The sequence below is a fragment of the Equus caballus genome, chromosome 3, assembly GCF_041296265.1.
Source record: "Equus caballus isolate H_3958 breed thoroughbred chromosome 3, TB-T2T, whole genome shotgun sequence".
NCBI classification, from domain to species: Eukaryota; Metazoa; Chordata; class Mammalia; order Perissodactyla; family Equidae; genus Equus; species Equus caballus.
Window position 1 is genome coordinate 19,495,234 of NC_091686.1, and position 24,694 is coordinate 19,519,927.

At 39.8% G+C, this 24,694-nt stretch overlaps 1 protein-coding gene and 1 pseudogene across 2 annotated transcripts in view; one reads left to right on the plus strand and one right to left on the minus strand.

Annotated features, from left to right (window-relative positions):
• Positions 1 to 8,483: 8,483 nt before the first annotated feature.
• Positions 8,484 to 24,694, plus strand: part of CYB5B (cytochrome b5 type B) — a 33,850-nt gene continuing 17,639 nt past the window's right edge. Inside the window, exon 1 of one of the 2 annotated variants that reach the window (XM_001497281.5) lies at positions 8,484 to 9,232. In XM_001497281.5, coding sequence (XP_001497331.2) covers positions 9,071 to 9,232 — 162 coding nt within the window. In that variant the 5' untranslated portion in view covers positions 8,484 to 9,070. The remainder of the gene's footprint in view (positions 9,233 to 24,694) is intronic. The other variant, XM_005608367.4, reaches the window with a different exon arrangement.
• LOC102148762 (ER membrane protein complex subunit 3 pseudogene) lies at positions 23,580 to 24,478 on the minus strand (annotated as a pseudogene).

The window sequence follows — 24,694 nt, forward strand, 5'->3', positions numbered from 1 at the left end:
GTGTGCCTACAAGTGGAATTGGTGGGTCATATAATAACTCTCTGTTTAACTTTGTGAGAAATTACCAAACTGTTTTCCACAGTGGCTGCTCCATTTTACATTCCCACTAGCAGTGTGTGCGTGCACCAGTTTCTCTGCGTACTCATCAGCACTTGTCATCGTCTGTCTTTTTGGTTATAGCCATGCTAATGGGTGTGAAGTGGAATCTCATTGTGATTTTGAGTTTCATTTCCCTAATGGCTAATGATATTGAGTATGCTTTAATGTGCTTCTTGGCCATTTGTATATCTTCTTTGGCTAAGTGTCTACTCAAATCCTTTGCGCATTTTTAAATTGGGTTATCTGTCTTTATTTTTGAGTTGTAAGTGTTTTTTATAGATTCTGGATACAAGTCCCTTATCAGATATATGATTTGCAAATATTTTCTCCCATTCTGTGGGTTGTCTTTTCACTCTTAATGGTATTGTTTGCAACATAAAATGTTTAATTTTGATGAAGTCCAATTTATCTATTTTTTTCATTTGTCACTTGGGATTTTATTGTTGTATTTGTCTTCCCCATTTTTGAACTTTGAGTAGGTAGAATCATACTCTTTATTTTTGCATTTATTATGTTTAAATCTTTGATCAAGCTGGGGGTTCCCCTGGTATATGGATAAAGTGTGTATAATAAACTACACTGTATACAAAGGGAGGGTGTGTGGAAAGGATAAATAAGAAAATGAAAGTAGTTACCTGGTGGAAACTGAATACATGTACACACATATTTATGTGTGTCTAAATATGTCTATGTCTATTATATATAATGCATGTGTATATTTATATATGTATGTATATACTTAGACACACAAATATATTTATACATACATGTATTTTCTTCTTGGAACATGTGAATGTATTTATTACCTGTTAAAAACAAACTAACAAACCCAGGAAGGAAGAAAAGTGGGTTTTCTGAAGCCAGGAAAACCAGCGCAGGGTAGAAAGCATTCTTGTCAGTGGCTGTTGGTACAGCTATAGTTTCTTTCACTCCTAGAAACTGGCTGGGCTTGTGGGGGTTGGGCCCCACTGGCATAAGACCCAACAGGATAGTCCTTGGAGAAGCTCCAGAAGAGGCCACCTAACGGGTCAGGGAGGTCTGGCTCACCTGAGGGTTGGAACAACTCTAGGATACTTGCAACCAAACCCTCCCTGAGGCCATGTCCTGGAGGATATGGTCTCTAACTTTGCACCTACTTCCTGAAGCCTCCCTGACCTGGATGGCCCAGATCTGGCCCTGGGAAGAGAAGGAGAGTGTGGGACCGTGATGACTTTGAGAGTTTGTCTTCCGTCTGGCAGGAGAAGAGAATAGGTTGCCAGGGGACATAATACCTTAGGAAGAACAAAACAGACTAGAGGCCCACCTTGTAATATTCCATTCCCGGAAGAGGAAAGGGGAACTCCACCACCACCACCGAAAAAAAAAAAAAAAAAGTACGAGAACACAGGTGTGTTTGATGTCTGTAGAAAATGGGACAGCATCCTTATTCCTTGCTCTATTCTCAAGGAGCATGCATAGTGTTTTCCTTGACAGTTTCCTGTTCCAATTTCATTCTCTATACAAAAGCAGTAAAATCAGCTTGCAGGGTAAATAATGACTCCTCTGGAGCAGCATCTCACACACGATCCTACTGTTATCTGAGATAAATTTCAGAGCACAAACCTGGACAGCAGGGGGGAGAGGACTTTCTAATATGTAAAAGTGGCAAAAGTAAAATGTTAATGTTAAAAATGTTTTATATGGTAAGTGCCATCTTCCTCCAAGTTTCCTTAAGAGCTGGGTTTCAATTATGGCATCTAGAAATAATAACTCCAAAATAACCAGCCTTTATGGAGGACTCTCTGTGGCAGGCACTGTGCTGAGGTTTGTGTAATACTTATGTTGACACAGTACTTAGCTGTAGTTACTCAGCAAATATTTGTCAATGAGCTTGAAAAAAGCTATCAAAGACATTCAAGAAGAGAAAATTACAGACCAATATTCCTTATGAATATAGATGCAAAGATCCTTTTAAAAAGTAGCAAATTGAATCCAACAATATATAAAAAAGACTAACATCATAACAAAGTTGGGGTTTATCCCAGGAATGCAAAGATGGTTAAGCTTTCAAAAACCACTCAAAGTAATTCATCATATTAACACATTAAAGGAGAAAAGTCGTATGATCATCTCAATAGATGCATAAAAAGTATTCAGCAGGATTCAATATTCTTTTATGATAAAAAAAGAAAACCTATAGACAGCTAATTTTCCACAAGGGAGCCAAGAACACACAAGGGAGAAAGGAAAGTCTCTTCAGTATAATGGTGTTGGGAAAACTGGACGGCCACATGCAAAAGAATGAAAGTAGACCATTATCTTATACCATACACAAAAATTAACTCAAAATGGATTAAAGACTTGAATGTGAGACCTGAAACCATGAAACTTCTAGAAGAAAACATAGGCAGTACGCTCTTCAATATCAGTCTTAGCAGCATATTTTCAAGTACCACATCTGACTGGCCAAGGGAAACAATAGAAAAAATAAACAAATTGGACTACATCAAACTAAAAAGCTATACACAGCAAAGGAAACCATCAACAAAATGAAAAGACAATCTAATAATTGGGAGAAGATAATTGCAAACCATCTATCTGATAAGGGGTTAATATCCAAAATATACAAAGAACTCATATATCTCAACAGCAAAAAAACCAACAACCCAATTAAAAAATGGGCAAAAGATCTGGACAGTTCTCCAAAGAAGATATATAGATGGCCAACAGGCACATGAAAAGACATCATTAACTATCAGGGAAATGCAAATTAAACTACAATGAGATATTACCTCACTCCTGTCAGAATAGCTCTAATTAACAAGACAGGAATCAACAAGTATTGGAGAGGATGTGGCAAGAAGGGAACTCGCATACACTGCTGGTAGGAGTGCAAACTAGTGCAGCCTCTATGGAAAACAGTGTGGAGATTCCTCAAAGAATTAAGAATAGAACTACCATATGATCCAGCTATTCCACTGCTGGGTATTTATCCAAAGTATATGAAAACACAAAAGCATAAAGATACATGCACCCCTATGTTCATTGCAGCATCATTCACAATAGCTAAGACTTGGAAGCAACCTAGGTGCCCATCAAGGGGCGAATGGATAAAGATGTGGTATATATATATAGACTGGACTACTACTCAGCTATTAGAAACGATGAAATCCGCCCATTTGGGACAACATGGATGGACCTTGAGGGAATTATGCTAAGCGAAATAAGTTAGAGGAAGAAAGTCAAATACCATATGATCTCACTCATAAGCAGAAGATAAAAACAACAATAAATAATCACATAGAAACAGAGATTGGACTGGTGGTTACCAGAAGAGAAATGGGGGAGGGAGGAGGACAAATGGGGTGATTAGGCACGTGTATGTGGTGATGGATTATAATTAGTCTTTAGGTGGTGAACATTATGTAATCTACACAGGAATTGAAATATAATGATGTACCCCAGAAATTTATATAATGTTATAAACTAATGTTACCAAAAATAAATAAATAAATAAAAAGAAAGAAAGAAGACCTTAGGAAACCAGGAATATAGGGGAATTCTGCCTTGTCTTTGATAAAGGGCATCTACTGAAGAATCTACAGACAACATCATATTTAATTGTGAAAGACTGAATGCTTTCCTCCTAAGATTGGGAACAAGGCAGGGATGTTCATTTCACCATTTTCATTCAATGTTGTACTAGGATACCTAGCCAGTGAAATAAGGGAAGAAAAAAAGAAAGGCACACAGTTTGGAAAAGAGGAAGTAAAACTGTCTTTATTAGCAGTTGACGTGATTGCTACCTAGATCATTGTAAGAAATCTACAAAACAACCACTAGAACTATAAGAGAATTTAACAAGGTCATAGGATACTAAGACAATGTACAAAATCAATTCTATTTCTCTATTGTAGCTGTAAACAATTGGAAAATGAAATAATTCCATTTATAATAGCATAAAAACCATAAAATATTTAGAGATAAATTTAACAAAAGACGTAGAGGACCTCTGTGCTGAAAACTACAAATTAAAAAAAGATTCAAATAAAAGGGGTGGTATACCATGTTTGTGAGTTGTGAGACTCAAGGTTGTTAAGATGTTCATTCTCTATAAATTCATCGATAAGCTCTTTTACAGAAATTAACAGGCTGACTTAAAAAAATAACCTTTTGATTTTGGGATAATTTTAGATTTACAGAAAAGTTGTAAAAATACTACAGAAAGATTCTCTATACCCCTCACCCAGTTTCCCATAATGGTAACGTCTTCCATTACTATGGTACATGTGTCAAAACTAAGACATCAACCCTGTACATTGCTGTTATTTTATTGAGATTTCACTGGTTTTTCCCTGCTGTCCTTTTTCGGTTCTAGGGTCCAATCCAGGATACCACATTGCATTTAGTTGTCATGTCTCCTTAGTCTACTTGGGTCTGTGACAGTTTCTCAGTGTTTCCTTGTTTTTTGTTTATTTTGTTTTTATGATCTTAACATTTTTGAGGAATAGTGGTCAGGTATTTTGTAGAATGACTCTCAGTTTGGGTTTGACCAATGTTTTCTCTTAGACTGGGATTATGAGTCTTGAGAAAGAATGCCACAGTGGTAAAGTACTCTCATCACATACCAAGGGGTACACACTATCAACATGATTTATCGCTGGGGATGTTAACCTTGACCACTCAGTTCAACAAGCTGATTTTAAAATTTATGTGGAAATATAAAGGATCTAGAATAGTGAGACAGTTTTGAAAAATAAGAGCAAAGCTGAAGGATTTACACTACCTGACTCCAGGTCTTACTATAAAGCTATAGTAATCAAGATAGTATGGAATTGGCATAAGACAGACAAATAAATCACTGGAACAGAATAGAAAGTTCAGAAAAAGACCTACTTATATGGTCAATTTTCAACAACGACAGGAAAACAATTCAATGGGGAATTGTATTTCCATCAAATGGCATTGGAACATCTGGGTGTCCAGTTTGAAAAAAAGAGATTGAGGAGGTTGCCTAAGGTGACCAAGTTTGTGAGTGGCAGGCACAGGGATCCCAAGCTAGACTTTCTGGCTAACATGTACTATACATTGTGAATATGAATTTACAATCAATACATTTCGGCCACAATATTTTTCTGACTCAAACTCAGTTTGAAGCTATACTTTTTAAAAATGTCAATATCATGAGAGAAAAAGAAAAGCTGAAGAAACCTACCCGATTAAACAAGTCCCAGGAAACGTAAACAAATGCAATACATGATCCTGGATTGGATCCTTGATCACAGAGATACACCAAAATTCCACAAAGGATATCATTGCAATAATTGGAAGGTACTATGGACAGCATGTTAGATAATTGTTTTGTGTGAATGTTATATTCCCTGAATTTGAAAATCCTAGTGGGGTTATGTAAGAGTATGTTCTTATTCTTAGAAGATACAGAATTATTTGGAGGTAAAGGGTCATGATGTCTGCAACTTATTCTGAAATTATTTAACATTATTAACAATTATAATAATAAATATATGGGAGAAATCAAATATGGAAAAATATTAACAAGTGGTGAATCTAAGTGAAAAGTATATGGGAGTTTATTGTATTATTCTTTCAACTTACCTATTTGAAATTCTAAAAAGAAATTTAAGTATTAATTAAAAAATACTTTACAGCTGGTGCCAAGGCCGAGTGGTTAAAGTTCCATGCACTCTGCTTCACCAGCCCGGGTTTGTGGGTTCGGATCCTGGGCATGGACCTGCTCCACTCATCAGCCATGCTGTGGAGGCATCCCACATACAAAGTAGAGAGAGATTGGCACAGATGTTAGCTCAGGGCTAATCTTCCTCAAGCAAAAAAAAAAAAAAAGAGGAAGATTGGCAATGGATGTTAGCTCAGGGTGAATCTTTCTCTCTCACACACACAAAACACAACTTAATCTGATCCTAGTTCCACTTGCTGTTATGGGGGCACATTCAGTCTTAGTCATTTTTGGATGTGTTCCCCTCCTCCCCCACCACCCCAGAGGGAGTGCAAAACATTCAGGAAGAGCTCTCTAACCTTCAGTCCACACTGGTCACTTCCTGGAAGACGTGTTGCAGAGCTGACAGCCTCTGCACCGGGGCTGAAGTATGTGTGCTAGCTGGGAACCTTGGCATCGAGGGTCCCATCTCCCTGCATGCACCAAGTAGCCCCTCCCCTTTGAGGTCCCATCACCTGTCCAGGTCCCTTTCAGGAAGCTTGTGGGGTCCCTGCTACAGGAGGAATTCCAAACCACTTTCCTCTTCCCAGTCTCAGAGAACCCACTTTTGCTTTTGTGGTACTCCATATATATTTCTCCTACCCCTCCCTTTGCCAAGAGGTTCTTTCATGCTATCCTCCTAGGGTCTTTAAAAACACTATTGGACTCAGTTTCCTAGAGGTGGAGGTAGAGAAGGAAATGCTGCATAATTTTACAGATTCACTGTATGAGAGATAAAGACATATCTAACATGCTTCAAAAAAGAGTTCAGTGTTTCTCAAGGGTGTCCACAGACCACCTGCATCAGAGTCATCCAAAATGCTTGCTAAAAATGTTGATTCCTAGTTCTATATCCAGACCCACTGGACCTGAATCTCTGGAGGTGGGGCTGGGAATGTGCTTTTTTTTTTTTTTTTTTTTTTTTTTTGTAGCGTCTTAAAACAAGGTTTTATTATTTCTCAGGATTCTGTGGGTTGACTGGGTGGTTCTGCTGATTGAGACTGGACTCACGCATGTGTTTGCATTCAGCTGACAAGTTGATTAAGGGGTAGGCTCAGCTGAGACCGCTTAAATGGCTGGTGTTTAATCCCAGCCTTCACAGCATCATGATCTCGGGGTAGTGTTCTAAAATGGTGAAGATGGAAACTTCAAGGCCTCTTGAGGTCCAGACTTCATAACTTGCACAGTTTCACGTCTGCTACAATCTATTGGTCAAAGTAAGTAACAAGGCAAGCCAAGATTCAAGGGGAGGAAGAGACTCCATGTCTGGATGGGAGGGAAACTGCATTTTTAACATAGGCTCCTCAGGTGACTCACGCACATCATGTTAATCGTGAATTCTTCATTTAACAAATATGTGTTGAGAGCTGTGTCCCATTGCATTTGGTACAAATTGCATTTCTAGCACTTAAATAAATACATAAATAAATATACATAAATGTAAATGTTTTTGTTTCAGAGGACTTCTTTCTTGTGTTACCTTTCTATTCCCAGAGCCTATCACAGTACCTGTGGCACAGTAAATATCTCTGAAATGAATGCAAATATTTAGAGTTTGTGGAATATCCTAGGAATCATATGGGATTGCTCTCATAGCTCCAGTCTAATTAGGGAGGTAAGATAGAGAAAGCTAACATTTACAGATACAGGGGGTTTCCTGAAATAGTAATATGCTTAGGTACTATAAGGAGATGGAATCACTGGGGCTCAGAATGGTAGGTGAGTTTGTGAAAAAGGAAGGACCTGAGGAGGAGCTTGAAAGGTGAGTAGGCATTGGAAGGAAGAGGATATCTTAAGTGGGTGGACCCGGGATGACCACAGATGTGGGTTTGTGACCAGCAGGTGTAGGAGTCAGGGCTGGTGCACAAGGCTTATAAAAGGGAATGGTGGAAAATATTAGCGAAAGAACTTGGGTATGGATTATGGACAGTCTGGGGGAGTGACATGATGAAAATGACATTATACCATGACCAATCTGTCAGTTGTGATGGCAGTTAAAAATGGGTAGTTCACAATGCTGCACATTATCCAAACTTGGAATTCGAAGATGCTGGAACCTCTAGTCGGGGACAGTTGAAGGAAATTCTATTTTACAACATATACAAACGATAGTGTAGATATATCCTTATCACCAAAGAATTGCTTTAAAAATCAGATTCCTGGGGCCAGCCTGTTGGGGCAGCAGTGAAGTTCACACATTCTGCTTGGAGGCCTGGGGTTCACCAGTTCAGATCCCAGGTGTGGACCTATACGCCGCTTATCAAGCCATGCTGTGGCAGGCGTCCCACATATAAAATAGAGGAAGATGGGCATGGATGTTAGCTCAGGGCCAATCTTCCTCAGCAAAAAGAGGAGGATTGGCAGCAGAAGTTAGCTCAGGCTAATCTTCCTCAAAAAAAAAAAAAAAAGAAAAAATCAGATTCTCTCCCCCAAGCTTTATTAAGATATAATTGACATTATATCAACAAAATCAGATTCTTACTAGTGACGGAAACTTGGAATGCTCCATATCCTACCTGCAATCTCTGTCCCAAGGCCTTAAGCCAGTGGCTCTGCCTTTCCTAACATGCGCTGTCATTTATGTATTGATTACTATGTGTCAAGCGCTCTGCAGATCCACTCTCTTATTTAAAGAGCCAAACTTCTCTGTAAGGTAGAGTTTATCATGCCCATCTTACTGGTGAGGAAACTGAGCCTTAGATGGACGCGATTCGCCAGGTCACAGCCTGGAGGCTGCAAAAGCAAGGACGTAAACCGGGGGCCGAAATACAGGCTGAGCAAGAGGGGCGGGAACAAGAGCTTCGCGTGACTCAGGAGGGATCCAAGGCGGAGGGGAAAACGGAGACTCGGCCCAGCTTCCAGGGCTCTGCAGGCGCGTACGCCCAGCAAACGGGAAACTTCTCCTGCGTGACACCTGTCAACACGTCTCCACTAGGCGCCTTTCCAAAATCACGGTATCTGATTGGCGAGACTGGAGGGGAGGGACAATCCTGATTGGTTAGTTAGAACTCGAACCAGGCCTACGCCCCGAGGATCGGGCGAGAAGTGGGCGGGGTTTAAAACGGAATCCCTCGTCTGATTAGAGGAAAGAAAATGGACCAGAAACTATTCGGACGCATGATTGGCTGTTGCCAGGAACCTGCCGACGGCCTTACGCGCCCTGGATACGGAAGCCGGGAGGGCTGAGTGCAAGGTCTACCTCAAGGAAGTTAGCGGAGGAAACTCGGATACCGGTGGAGAAGAGGTGTCTTAGGCCCAATGGCGGCTGTGGACGCAAGCGGCAGCAATGGGAAAGGGCAAGGGGTCGAGACCTCCGTGACCTATTACCGATTGGAGGAGGTGGCCAAGCGCAACTCCTCGAAGGAGATATGGCTGGTGATCCACGGGCGAGTCTACGATGTCACTCGCTTCCTTAACGAGGTGGGTGGCCCCTGGGAGCTGCAGGGGTGGGGAGTGGTCGCCCGGAAAGGCGGCTAGGGGTTTGAGCAGGAGGGAAATGGGGCGTGGCTAAGGGCGATGAGGCGTGCGAAATGGACCACGACCCTCCGAGGGGGTCCTATGCATGGGGACGCGGGGGAGGGTGGCTTGTATATGCATGCATTTCCAGCCAGCACCAGAATTGAGCGGTTTTGTGTATTATTTATCACGTGTTGAGCATTTACTGTGTGCTAGGCTAAACTCTGAACTCCAACCTATCATTATCTCCACTTTACAGAAAGAGAAACTGAGCCTCTGAGAGACCGAGGACTCTTAAGGTCACACATTTAACAGTCTAGAGCCATTCGAACCTGGGTCTGAAGGCCTCTACACCTGTGCTCTTTCCACTATGCCTTCTAAAGTAATACCATTTTCGATTTTTTATGAGAGGCTGAGATTCCCCCTCCTGCCCCCCAGTTATGCTGCCTTTGTTTTTTCCAATTTGAGTTGACCTTGAGGCCAGAAGGTCACGAGTTGACCTTTTTCGGGCCATTGACTCGATTCTGGCATCCTCTCAAATCTTCAAGCATGTTGCATTAGATCTCATTACCACGTTCTCCTTGAGGCCATGGTGCAACTGAGTGGTTTTTGTTTTTACTTAAGGAGGCAAGATAAGACGTTTAATTTGTTTAAAGTCACTTTTTTGAGGTGTGATTTACATACAGTAAGTTGTGCCCATTTAAAATGTACAGTTTGATGAGTTTTGACAAATGTATTCACCCATGTAATCACAACCCCAATTAGGAAAGGGCATTTCCACCCCTAAAAAGTTCCCTCTTCCTCCTTCACAGTCATTCCCACCACCACCAATCCCTGAGGCTTTGAGATATTTATGTATAGTACATATATATGTTACATGTATTTTTTGATGTGTATCATTTTAAGTAATAGATTAATAAACTTATGGTTAATTCCTTGAAAATTCTTGTGTAACATAACCTTATTGTAACTGAGAAAAAAGTTCACTTTTATTAGTTCTTTTTCTGAAGCAAAAACACTAGTAAAATATTTTTTCTATTTATTTGGGGCCTAGGGGAGAACTCTCTATGTCCTGATTGATAAATCTATAAAATCTTTTAAAATGTAAAATTTCCAAAAAAGGGACATTGTTTGTAATAAATCTTCCTAGTGGCCAATAAGTTAACATCTTAGAATTTGTATAGCATTTTATGCTTTTAAAAGTGCTTTTCCAGTATTTCATCCTCAAAATAACTCATTGAGAGTGACTTGGATAGTAGTGATCCTTATTTTAACAGGTGTGCAAGAAACAGGTTCAGACAGATTTTGGTCATAGAGTTGGCTAGTGGCGGAGTCTGGTTTAGTTCTCTTGTCTACATAGCATTACTTCAGAATTCTAGCCTTAGCTGTGTTCTTTGGTGTATGCCTCATAATAAGTTTACATTTTGGGTTGTAGCATGTTAAAGCATAGTTCATAATGGGTAGGTGATATTTTTCGTTTGTGGCTTCATTTCCCCCTGGTTTCTTCCTGATTGATTCAGAGTAGGTAGTGAACTTAGAAGGAACACTCAGTGCTTGCAGTGGACGTTAATTCAGTCTTGAGTAGTGGTTGCTAACCTGGTTCACCACATGCTCATGGAGCTAGAGTGTGTCACAGGTGTGTCGAGGATGCCCTTGAAGCTTGAGCTGCAGATCTTTACCTGCACTTAGCCGTTCTTACTTACCTGTTTTGCACATAGTTTCGATCTCTGTTTTCCTGTTCATTCCAAGCCTATTCATTCACTTACTCATTCAAATATTTATCAAGTGTCTACTATGTGCCAGATACTGTTCTAGGTGCTGAGGATACAGCAGTGGACAGTTAAACATTTCTGTCCTCATGGAGATTATAATCTATGTGAAACAGACAGTAAGCAGAGTAAATAAAAAGTATGTTATGTTAAGTAGTGGTAAGTGCTAAGAAGAAAAATAAAGCAGAAAAGACAACTGTGGATGTGTATAGGGTGAGGGTATGAGGATCAGGGGTTGAAATTTTAGATATGATGGCCAGCGATGGCTTTATTAAGAAGATGACTAGAGTAGAGGCCAGAAGGGAGCTAAGGAAGGGCATTCCTGGCAGGGGGAACAAGTTCAAAGGCCTTGAGGTGGGAGCGTGTCTGGTGTGTTTGAGGAACAGTGAGGGAGGCCATAGTGGCTGGATAGTAGTAGATGAGGTCAGCATGACAGGGGAGGGCAGGTGAAGTACAGCTTTGCAGGTTTTAGGAAGGATTTTGACTTTTGTTCTGAGACGGAAAACCACACTGGAGTAGAAGAGTGACGTGACATGACTTAATGGTTTAATAGAATCACTCTGACCACACTTTTGAAAAGTGACTGAAGGAGGGCAAGGGCAGAATCCGTGAGCCCAGTTAGGGGCCTGCTGTAGTAATTCAGGCAAGAGGTGGTGGCTTGGACCAGCATGGTGGGAGTGGGGACAGTGAGAATGGTCAGATTTTGAATGTGTTGTGATGGTAGAGCCCACAGGATTTAATAATGCAGTGGCTTTGAGAAGCGAGAGAGAAAAAGTCAGGAGGACACCAAGATTTTGGGCCTGCAGGTGTGGAAGAATAGCGTTGCCGTCAGGTGAGATGGAGGAGACTTACATCAGTTTTCATCGTTCTCTTTCCAGCCTGAAATCACTTTGGGGCTCCTCCTTAGAAAGGGCTTCCTAATTTGACTATCTTGCATCTGTAGGTTGCTTTTTTTTTTTTTTTTGATTAATGAATATGATTAGAGTGTTATTCTGGAGTTTGAATGTGATAATTTAGAATTGGCAATATAATTGAATTATCTTTCCCCTACCAGATTAATTTTACATTTTTGCATCAGTGGTATTGGTTTAATTTATTGAAGTCATGCATGAAAACCCAAAACCTTGCAATAGTACATATCATTGTCTTTCCACTATTTAGTAGTTTAGAAAAATCACATAAAAATGTTTACAATATCTTATGCCATTGACTAGAAAATGTCAAAGTGCATCTCCCTTAGCAAGGGTAAGTATGATTTTTCTGAACCTTTGTTTCCATTAATATTCTTGCTTTCTTACTGTGTATCATAAATGACAAAAGTTTGGAAGCCCATTGTCTCATGTATAAATAACCATTTCTGAAAAGAGTGACTTAAAATAACACATTGTGATATTTTAAAACATTCTGTGTATTTTTTTAGTGACTGTTGGCTTAAGTGGAAATATTACTTTAGGACCTGCCTCACAGAGGGGATGGCATTTTAGTCATTCAACAAGCATTTAAGTGCTGACTATGTCAGGTGCTGTGGTGCTAGGCCCTGGTGGTGTATAAAAATAAGCATAGTCCTGCCCTTTTGAAGCTACCCTTTTAGGAGAGACAAAACAAGACAAAAACTGACAAATGTTAAATGGTGGTGCTTTCTATGAAGGAAACAAACAAGGAGTTGAGAAAGAAAAATGGCGGCAGGGGCAGATCTACTTTAGTAAGAATGATCTGGGAGAGCTTCTGTGAGAAGAGGACTTTTTTCTTTTTGGTGAGGAAGATTGTCCCTGAGCTTACATCTGTGCCTCTATTTTTTTTTCATAGATAATAGAATTTTTTCCTTAAAGATTGGCACCTGAGCTAACATCTGTTGCCATTCATCTTCTTTTTTTTGCCTCCTTCTTCCCAAAGGCCCCCCTGTACATAGTTGTATATTCTAGTTGTAGGACCTTCTGGTTGTGCTATGTGGGACACCGCCTCAGCATGGCTTGATGAGCGGTGTGTAGGTCTGCACCTGGGATCTGAACCCACGAACCCCAGGCCACCAAAGTGGAGCACACAAACTTAACCAGTATGCCACTGGGCCAGCCCCAAGAAGATGACTTTTAATTGAGCTGATGAGAAGAAACTAGCTTTGGAAAGACTAGAGAAAAGAGCATTCAAACAGCATTTTCAGAGTCAAGCAAAAATTTTGCACATTACTGGGACTGAAGGCAGCTGTGGCTATAGTGGACTGAAGGAACGACAAGAATGGCCAGAGGGCTTAGCAGGAGCCAGGACAGGCAAGGCTGGGTAGGTAGTACGGATTTGATCCTAAGTGTAAGGGAAAACTACAGAAGTCTTTTAAGATGGGACTGACATCGAAGCACATTACTTTTCAAGTAGATTATTTTGCTGAGGAGTCAAGAATAGGTTGGAGGGAAAAGCAATCAGAAGAGAAGAAAGTAAAACTCTTTCAATCCCAAGAATCTCTTTGAATCCTTCTACATCTTCCATGTATATACCAATATATGCAAATATGCACAGGAAGAGAATCATAATATTCCTTCATTGAATTATAGTATCTATTAATTGATTTGGTTTAATGGAAATAATAGTATTTATTGGATGTTTATTATTCTAAGTGCTTTACATGTAATTTCTCTTTCAACCCACTCTCTCAACAACCCATTTTAGAGAGAGAAAACTGAGGAGCATAGAAGTGCCTTTCACAGAGTCATAAAGCTAAATGGTGGTATAAGGTGGGGTTTGAATTCAGGCAATCTGATCCTGTAGTCTATGCCCATTACATTAGGATTTGCCTCAGTTTTTTTCATGGCTGCAGAGTATAGAATTACATCTGTCTTACAGCCACTTTCTTTCACATTTTAGATATAATTTGGAAGCACTAGGAATGTGTTGTTGGAAAGTTAGAACAGGTGCCTTTTTTCCTGGAACCCAGGTAGTTTTTTCGTTTTTTGAATAGGTTGTATGGGTATACCGGCAAAAGCTTTCTTCCCATCTGCCCAGTGCTCCTGCCTCCCAAAGTTAACTGCTCTTGTTTGGGTATCCGTCCAGAGTTTTGTTTTGCATATACAAGCAAAAGTGAATGTAGTCCCTTCCACTCTTGATCCGTGCCTTGCTTTTTTCACTTAACTCTGTATCTCAGGAGTCTTTCCATATCCATACCCAGAACACTTCCTTCTTCATGGAATTTGTTGTATCGATCATAGTCTATTTAAGCAGTCTCCTATTGATAAACATTTGGATTGTTAGTAATTAGTTTGCTCTCTAGGGTTTTTTTTCCCCTTAAGTCAACTCTGTTGAGATCTAATGTACCTATAATAAAATGTAAAGATTTTATATGTAGAGTTCAGTGAGTTTTGACAAATGTCTCACCTGTGTAAGCACCATCACAATCAACATATAGAACATTTCTACCACCTCCGTCCTCATGCAACCGTTGATTTGGTTTCTAACACCATAGGACAGTATGTACTCTTGTGTCTAGCATCTTTCGCTTAACATATCTGTGAGATACATCTGTGTTTTTTTTCTGTGTATCAGCAATTTATTCCTACTTAGTGCTTTTTATTTGATTTAATGACTGTACTAAAATGGATCTATTCCCCTGTTGATTAAGATTTGAGTTTCCATTTTTTGGCTATTATGAATAAAGCTGCTTCAAACTTTCACGTACAGATCTTTGTGTGGACGTATGTTTCATTCCTCTTGGACAAATACCTAGGAGTGAGATTGCTGATTCGTATGTTTCTTTAACTTTTTAAGCAACTGTCAGACTTTTCCCCAAGCTGTCTACATCATTTTACACTCCCATTAGCAATGCATGAATTTTCCAGTTTCTTCACATCCTCATTGACACATGGTGTTTGTCAGTCATTTTACTTTCAGCCATTCTGATGAGTATGTACTGGTATATAATTGTGGTTTTAACTTGTATTTCCCTGATGACTAATGATGTTGAGTATCTTCATGGGCTAGTTGGCCATTTGTGTGTCTTTTTGTAAGATGTCTGTTTAATCTTGCCCATTTTTAATCGGGTTGTTTTCTTGTTATTGACTTGAAAGCATTCTTTATATATTCTGGATGCAGGTCCTTTCAGACATATGTATTGCGAATATTTTCTCCCAGTCTGTATTTTGTCTTTTCATTTTCTTAACAGTGTCTTTTGCAGAGAATTTTGGTGATGTATATATGAAATATAATTCTAATGGCTAGGTGCTGACTTTGGGGTTCAAGTCTCTGGTTCAGTTTCTTACTTTACCACTTAATAATTGTGTAATCTTGGGCAAATAAGCTCTGTAAAAGCCTTTTCCCATCTGTGGAATGGAGATAATAGTACCTACTCCACAGGGTTGTTGTGACAATTTAGATAATGCACATAAAGACTTACCATGGAACCTGGCATTAAGAGCTCAATAAGTGTTAGTGGTTATGTTTATTAATGGTAGAAAATTGAATTATATTGTTTCCTGCAGCATCTTTTGAGTGTTTACTGAGTGGCAGGTGCTCTGAAGATTTAAAAGTTGAATTCGATGCCTTGGATTTGCAGGAAGGATAAGATCTTTGCACAAGTAATTATTGTGCAAGGTAGAGTGGTCCTGCCTTAAGGAAGACTGGGAATGCAGGCTTTATTTAGTGAACCCCTAGGGTACCCCCGAAAGCTTCAGAGTTTGACTAATAACAATTCTTACTGGATTTCTCCAAGGCTAGTCAAAAGAAAGTGCAATTTGATCATTATTTAGCTTGTAGAATTAACACATCTGTAGAAGGAATGCTTTCTTTCCTTGAGCAGTCCCAAGTGGTTAGTCCTAGAGAAGGCTAGAAATAAGATGAGGCAAAATTTAACCTCCATCACTGTCCAGGTTAAGATGCCCTGATCAACAAATCAACTTGCATTTATTCATTTTGCATGTGGGCATGGATGCTGACATACGTGCTAGAGAGAGAGAGAAGGCAGGTGGGAGGGAAGGAGGGCAGTGTGAGTGCTCCCTATACGTCACTATGTTGCAGGTGTCATGCTGTGTTCTGGATGAGACAACCATGGTCCCTGTTCTTATGGAGCTTAGAGTCTAGTATGGGAAAAAAAACATAAGATCAATAATTGCAGTTATGATTTATACCATGAGGGTGCTGAAGGAGTTGTGAGAATCTATAGCAGTGGGACCTAATCTGGTGGGGGTAAGGGTGTCTATCTGATCTTGTGGGGATAAGTTATGTTTGGATCTGCAGACCTGAAATTCAGACCCTGGGAAATAGTGACTGCCAAGGTTACCCTCTCTGGCAGCCATCAAATTCCTCTCCTAGGTGACACCCCTGCCTCACTGGGCTCTTTCTAATCCAAATGCTAACGCACCATTTCCTCCTGTTCTCCACTCATGTCTCTTATCTTTCTCTGCCCTGTCAGACTGTTTCTTAGGAAGTGGTTTTTATCCTTTCTGAAATTTTACCCTCCATATCTTGTTTTGATGAGGTATTCTGCTAATCTCTTTGGCTAGAGGTCTCTCTTTTCATCACCCGGCCTAATTTTGCAGCTTCCGCAATCGTACTTAATGTTTCTAGATTTCATTTTCCAAGTCAGGTGGTCTTTAGCGTATCCTCTTGTTAGTTGTATTACATCAGTATGGAATTTCCAGTCACAGAGAATTTGTGTAATTTTTTCCCAACAAGATTTTTATTCTGTAACTGTTTGTTGTTCTTCACGTCCTCCTCCTTTCTGCCCATCTGTCCCCTATCCTTTCCAGAGAATTAGTAATCTGGAAGTATTATTTTCTGTTAGTAATTTGTCCTCTTTCTTTTCTATATTGAAACATGAATTTCCTGTCCTCTTTTCAATGATACTTAGTAAAGTAGATGACCTTAAGGAAAAGCCAGAAGGCTTCCCCTGCTGCCTACCACCTGTTCTTTGGATAGTTGAACTGACTAAAATCTTTCACAAGAGGACATTACAGGGCTGGCCCCGTGGCCGAGCAGTTAAGTTCGCGCGCTCCGCTGCAGGCGGCCCAGTGTTTCGTTGGTTCGAATCCTGGGCGCGGACATGACACTGCTCGTCGAACCACGCTGAGGCAGCGTCCCACATGCCACAACTAGAAGAACCCACAACAAAGAATATACAACTATGTACCGGGGGGCTTTGGGGAGAAAAAGGAAAAAATAAAAAATCTTAAAAAAAAAAAAAAAAAAAAAAAAAAAAAAGAGGACATTACAAAATTCCCTTTGTATCTGTAAAGCCTTTCACTTGATTATTGCTGGACTGAGGTAGAAATGAATCAAACATAGTCATGGTTTCATTTCTTTTGAAAGTTTATGATCTTGATTGCAGTATAGTTTATTTGAAACATTTTACTTGTAATATTGTGTAATTGCTTACATAATATAAACTGAGACAAGGTCCATTAGTCTTAAAACAGAAAGGCTTAAAAGAATCTTTTTTGCAAATTCATATGAGATGTAAAAGCAAAGCAGGTCCTAGAAAAAATGGAAAATAAGCACTGCCTTGTGTTAGGTTTACTTAATAAAAATAGGGAGAAATTTGTGATTGCCCAGATTTGAATAGTGTAGGCAACCAATCTAGATTAATAAGGGTAACCCCCAAACTGCTTTGATCTTACTTGTTGTGTTTTGCTGTGATTCAAATAAAAGTATATTTTTTGGCTTCTATTGCTTATAGTTATGTAAACCTAGCTTTATTCTTTTTTTATGGTGGTAAAATATATATAACATAAAATCTGCCATTTTAACCATTTTTAACTGTAGAATTCAGTGACATTAATTGCATTTACACTGTTGTGCAAGCAGTACTGCTGTTTGTAAAACTTTTCCATCACCCCACACAGAAGCTCTGTAATCACTAGGCAGTAACTCCCTCGTCATCGCTCTTCCCAAGCCTCTGGTAACCTCTCACCTACTATGTGTCTCTATGAATTTGCCTATTCTAGGTACATCGTGTAAGTGGAGTCATACGCTATTTGTCCTTTTGTGTCTGGCTTCTTTCACTTAGTATAATGTTTTGGATTTTTATTTTATTTTTTTAAGATTTTATTTTTTCCTTTTTCTCCCCAAAGCCCCTCTGGTACATAGTTGTGTATTCTTAGTTGTGGGTCCATCTAGTTGTGGTATGTGGGACGCTGCCTCAGCGTGGTTTGATGAGCAGTGCCATGTCGGCTCCCAGGATTCGAACCAACGAAACACTGGGCCGCCTGCAGCGGAGCGCGCGAACTTAACCACTCGGCCACGGGGCCAGCCCCTTTTATTTTATTTTTTTATTGTGGTAAAATATACATAAAATTTAATATTTTAACATTTTTAAGTATACAGTTCAGTGGCATTCAGTACATACACGTTGTTTTGTGACCATTACCACCATCCATCTCCATAACTTTTTCATTATCCCAAACTGGAACTCCGTACCCCTTAAACTACAACTGCCCCTTGCCCCCTCCTCCCAGCCCCTGGTAATCACTGTTTTGCTTTCTGTCTATGAGTTTGACTGTTCTCCGTACCACATAGAAATAGAATCATAATATTTGTCCTTTTGTATCTGGCTCATTTCACTTAGTATCATGTCTTCACAGTTCATCCACGGTGTAGCATGTATCGGAATTTCATTCCTTTTAAGGGTTGAATAATATTCCATTATATGTATACACCACATTTTGTTTGTCCATTCATCAGTGGTCATTTGGGTTGTGTCTACCTTTCGGCCATTGTGAACAGTGCTGCAGTGAACACTGGCATACAAGTATCTGAGTCGTTGTTTTAGTTCATTTGGGTATATGTAGGAGTGGAGTTGCTGGGTCATATGGTAGTTCTGTGAAGAACCTTTTTGAAGAACCTCCAGACTTTTCCATAGCAACTGCAATCTTTTACATTCCCACCAGCAATGAATGAGGGTTCCAGTTTCTTCAAGTTGTCTCCAACACTTCTTTTTCTTTTTTTTTTTTCATTATAGTCATCCTAGCAGGTGTAAAGTGGTATCTCATTGTGGTTAGATTTGCGTTTCCCTAATAACTAATGATGTTGAGCATCTTTTCCTGTGCTTATTGGTCCTCTGTGTATCTTCTTTGGAGAAATGTCTGTTCAAGCTCTTTGCCCATTTTTTTTTTTAAACGTTTTATTTTATTTTATTTTTTCTCCCAAAGCACCCTAGTACGTAGTTATGTATTTTTAGTTGTGGGTCCTTCCAGTTGTGCTATGTGGGATGCTCCCTTAGCATGGCTTGATGATCAGTGCCATGTCTGCGCCCAGGATTCAAACCGGCAAAACCCTGGGCCGCCAAAGCGGAGCGCGTGAACTTAACCACTCACCCACAGGGCCGCCGGCCCCACTTTGCCCCTTTTTAAATTGACAAAGTTTGTCTTTTTGTTGTTAAGTTGGATTTCTTTATATATTCTGGATATTAGTCCTTTATTTGATGTATGATTTGCAAATATTTTCTCCCATTGTGTAGGTTGTTTTTTCACTTTTTGTCCTTTGATGTACAAAAGTTTTTAATTTTTATGGTTTTTTTAGTTTTATAGTTTTTAATTTTAAGTCCCTCCTTATCAGTAATTACTTTAAATGTAAATAGATTAAACTCTCCAATCAAAAGACAGAGCTTGGCAGAATGGATAAAAAGACATGATCTAACTCTATGCTGTCTACAGGAGACTCGCTTTAGATCCAAAGACGCTAATAGGCTGACAGTGAAAGGATGGAAAAATCTGTTTCATGCAAGTAGCAACCAAAAGAGACCAGCGGTGGCCATACTAATAGCATACGAGAGAGACTTTAAATCAAAAAAACAGTTTTTAGGGGTGAGCCCCATAAGATAGTGGTTAAAGTTCCACATGCTTCATTTTGGCAACCTGAGTTTGTGGGTTTGGATCCCGGGCGTGGACCTGCACTGCTTGTCAGCCATGCTATGGCAGTGACCCATATATAAAGTGGAAGAAGATTAACTCAGGGCTAATCTTCCTCAGCAAAAAACAAAGGTTTTTAATGGGCATAGCGTTTCAGATTTGCAAGGTGAAAAGAGTTCTGGAGATGGATGGTACTGGTAGTTGCACTGTTTTACATTCCCACCAGGAGTGCACAAGGGTTCCAATATACCCTCATCCTCGTCAACACTTTCTCCCCCCGATAATAGATAGCTTGATACGTATGAGATCACATTTCATTGTGGTTTTGATTTGCATTTCCCCAGTGACTACTGATGTTGAGCAGCCTTTCATATGCTTTTTGACCACTTGTGTATCATTTTCAGAGAAATGTCTATTTACGTCCTTTCCCCTTTTTTTTTTTTTGAGGAAGATTAGCCCTGAGCTAACTACTGCCAGTCCTCTTCTTTTTGCTGAGGAAGCCTGGCCCTGAGCTAACATCCATGCCCATCTTCCTCTACTTTATATGTGGGACCCCCTACCACAGCATGGTGTACCAAGCGGTGTCATGTCGGCACCCAGGATCCGAACCGGCGAACCCCGGGCCACCAAGAAAAGGAACATGCGAACTTAACCGCTGCACCACTGGGCCAGCCCCCTTTGCCCATTTTTTAATCAGGGTATTTGATGGTTGTTGAATTTTAGGAGTTCTTTACATATTCTACCTAATTAACCCTTTATGATTTACGTATCTTTTCTCTTTTTCCATAGGTTGTCTTGTCACTCTCTTGATTGTGTCCTTTGATGCATAAAAGTTTTTAAGTTTGATGTAGTCTCATTTGTCAATTTGGCTTTTGTTGCTTGTGCTTTTGGTGTCATATCCAAGAAAGCATTATCAAACCCAATGTCATAAAGCTTTTATCCTGTTATTTTCTTCTAGGAGTTTTATAGTTTTGGGTTTTACCTTTAGATCTTTAATGCATTTTGCATTGATTTTTGTTTAAGGTGTAAGATAAGGGTCCATCTTCACTATTTTGCATGCAGATACTCAGTTTTCCTGGCCCCATTTGTTGAAGAGATTGTCCTTTCCCTATTGACTGCTCCTGGCACCCTTCTTGAAGATCATTTGACTGTATACTTGAGGGTAGTTGTGTGTGTGATATTTTGGAACTGATTTTCCCACTGATTGTGTACTCCTGAGATTTAGCTTTATGGTGTCAATCTAGTAAGTGAACACATTTGGATAACTACCGTGTAAAACCTTATAGTACCCTGGAACCTCTCCTTGAACCCCCTCCCAAATCACTGCTTTCTTCTTCATCACCAGTGGGACCCACTCTGTTTCAATATCGTTTATTTCTGCTCTTATTTTTATTATTTCCCTCCTTCTACTGACTCTGGGCTTTGTTTGTTCTTCTTTTTCTAGTTCTGTTAGGTGTCGTTTGAGGTTGCTTACGTGAGCTTTTTCTTGTTTAGTGAGGTGAGCCTGTATTGCGATGAATTTCCCTCTTAGGACTGCTTTTGCTGCATCCCAAATGATTTGGTATGTCGTGTTCTCATTTTCATTTGTCTCCAGATAATATTTGATTTCTTCTTTAATTTCCTCAATGATCCATTGTTTGTTGAGAAGCGTGTTGTTTAGTCTCCACATTTTTGCACCTTTCTCTGCTTTTTTCTTGTAGTTGATTTCTAGTTTAATAGCGTTATGATCAGAAAAGATGCTTGATATTATTTCAACTCTCTTGTATTTATTGATGTTTGCTTTGGTTCCCAAAATATGGTCAATCCTTGAGAATGTTCCATGTGCACTTGAGAAGAATGTGTAACCTGCTGTTTTTGGATGAAGTGTTCTATATATATCTATTAAGTCCATCTGGTCTAATTTTTCATTTAGTGGGACCCACTCTGTTGACTTTAACACTATAGGTTTGTTTTGCCTGTTTTTGAACTTTTTACAAATAAAAATGTCACAGTATATATTGTTTAATGTCTGGTGTCTTTTGTTCAATACGTATGTTATATTCTTTTGTGTTGTGCATGTTGCAGTGGTTCATTGTTTTTCATGGCTGATTACGATTCCATTGTATGATTATACCTCAGTTTATTCATATTCTACTTATGGACGTTGGGTTGTTTAAAGTTCAGGGTTGTAATAAATAATGCTACTATACTCATTTGAATGTGGGTATGTATATATAAGTTCATATATCTGTGCACGTTTCTCTTGGGTGTGAACTTAGGAAATTTGATTTGATTTTTTTTTTATAAGGAAGATTTGCTCTGAGCTACCACCATCTGTGCCAGTCTTCCTCTACTTTGTGTGTGGGATGCCCCCATAGCATGGCTGATGAGCAGGTCCTCACCTGGGATCTGAACCTGTGAATCCTGGGCCACCGAAGTGGAGCGTGCGGAACTTTAACCACTTGGCCATGGGGCTGGCCCCTGATTTGATTTTTTTAATTTAAATTTTTGTTGAGATAATGATAGATTATATGCAGTTGTAAAAAATAATAGAACTCTTGTAACTTTCCCCCCTTTTCCTCCAAAAGTAATATTTTACAAAACTGTAGTGCCATATCACAACCAGGATATTGACATTGATAGAATCCACAGATCTTACTCTGACTTCCCCAGTTTTACTTCCATACAACTGATTTGTCTTTTAAAGAGAAAACAGGATAGTTTAATTGGTAGAGTCAAGAGTCATTTGTTCTGGACTACAGTACTCAACATGCAAATCAACGTTTACCTCTTGCTACAGAAATTGGCACTTTCCTGGGACATTTGATCCAGACAGAATTATTTCTGGGCAGCCTTTATCTATGTACCTGCCAGCAAGTGCTCTCTCTCCCTTCTTATAGCAATATGTAAAACTTTCTTATTTAGAATAACTGTGTCTTCGAGTTCAACTGAGTGGCCATATACAGTACAGAACCATTGATTTTTCGGTGGATTTGATGTATTCTGGACTCCAGATCAAGAATATCCCATTATTTAACCTATCTGTGATCATCTTGAAGGCGCTTGAGAATCCAGCAGTGTCTCAGGGTCACCATTTTCCCTGGACAGTATTACGAGTTATAGGCGGTTTGCTAAGTCTGTCCTGGCCCTTAGTATTCCCTTTGAAAAAGAGTTTATTCGAGTAAAGTTTTGACACATTTGCTCTTTATATCATTTTGTAGGCTCAAAATGAACAATATAGGGAGATTTGTTTTGTTCATACATAGTTTCTAAATTTTCAGTAATGAAATTTCTTATTTTGTAAAGGAAGTTATTAAAATACTACCACATAAATTAAATGTAAAAATACAGAGTATTTGGATTCCAAGGAAACAGGAGTTTACTGTGGTTTAGAAGTCAGGCTGATTGTACATGATAATTAGTTATAACTGGCAATGATTTTTCCAAAGATTGAATTTTTGCTACGTTTTTGTCTACTATCACTAGCTTGAGTTTTTTCCTTTCTCTGCCTTTCATTTCTACAGTCACCAGCAGGAAATTTTAAAACATTTTTGAAATAGCTCTTTCCCTGTAAATCACCTGGCACGTAGTCCTCATTTCCTCTAGTTTCAAACATAAAGGGGAACCTGGCTCAGGCAAGAGTGATCCTTCCCCCCCCCCCCCCCCCCACCAGCTCATGCATTGTCCTTTTTATTCTGAGAGGCTCCTGCTCAGAAGAATGTTACAAGGTTAAAGGCTCCTTTGAGTTCCTGACAGACTAATCCCTGTTTGGTCTTCAAAAAATAGACGTCTGTAAGTCCTTTTTGAACATGCCTTCAAAGTGGAGGGCTTTGGCCATGAGCTCTTCTTTGACATCATCTGTTGCCCACTGGTGATCTCTTAGCTCCAAAACTTGCCCCATTGTCTTGAAAGCTTTGTTGGTGTCTGCAGGCATGGCCATGGCTGCTCCAGTCATCTATGCCTGCATCATTCCCAGAATCAGAGAGTAAATGCTCTGAAGCCCAAATGCATAGCAGAAGTACTAGGATGTAGAACTCACTAGGATGCAGCTAATGTGAGTAGTTTGATTCCTTGTTGTATCAGAGGCTTAAAACAGGGTCATTGGAAATAGGACTTTGGTTGTGACAAAGCCCGAGAATATCGTGTTGATCTATCCACCAATAAGAATCATAGGGAGGAAGATTGGTACACTCCCTTTTATCATGTCAGTGAGCGTAGTGGGATCAGTCATAGGAGAAGTTCGTACTATTTTTGCTTCATTTTTTTTTGAAAAATCTATCCTCTGGGTTGTTGAAGCAATATTTTCATGTCAAGAAGGACTATTTGGGAATATAATTTGCATTTTCCCTGAGGACTATGCTTCAAATTAAGACTTAACTGTCAGATACCTGCTCCCGGGTGAGCTTCTTGTCACTCTGCAGCACTGTGGACCACAGTGGTGGCTCATACCTGCAAAGAAGTGATGATAAAGATGGGCAAAACCACCCAGAGGCTCCTGCTGGAGTCGAGCACAGCTCCCAACATCTTTCTGAGAGCCAGCCTGGCCAAGGTGGCAGGGTTTCTCCTCCGTGGGGTTCTGGGGCTCGTCTTCGGATTCTTCTCAGGGCATTCTTCTGCCCCTCAGCTTGGGCATTATCTTGGCCCAGGACTGGCCTGGGCTCTGCTGTGGCCTCAGGCCTAGTGCACTGCCTGCAGCTGGGCTGCCATTTGATTCTAAATAGTATCTGAAGTTTATAGAGTTCTAAAATAGAAACTAAGGATGCCTGACATCTTTTTGCTTGTTCTCAACCATCTATCTTAAGACTGCATTTTGGAATAAGAATTACTAAACCTAGGGGGTTTTTCCACCACTCTGA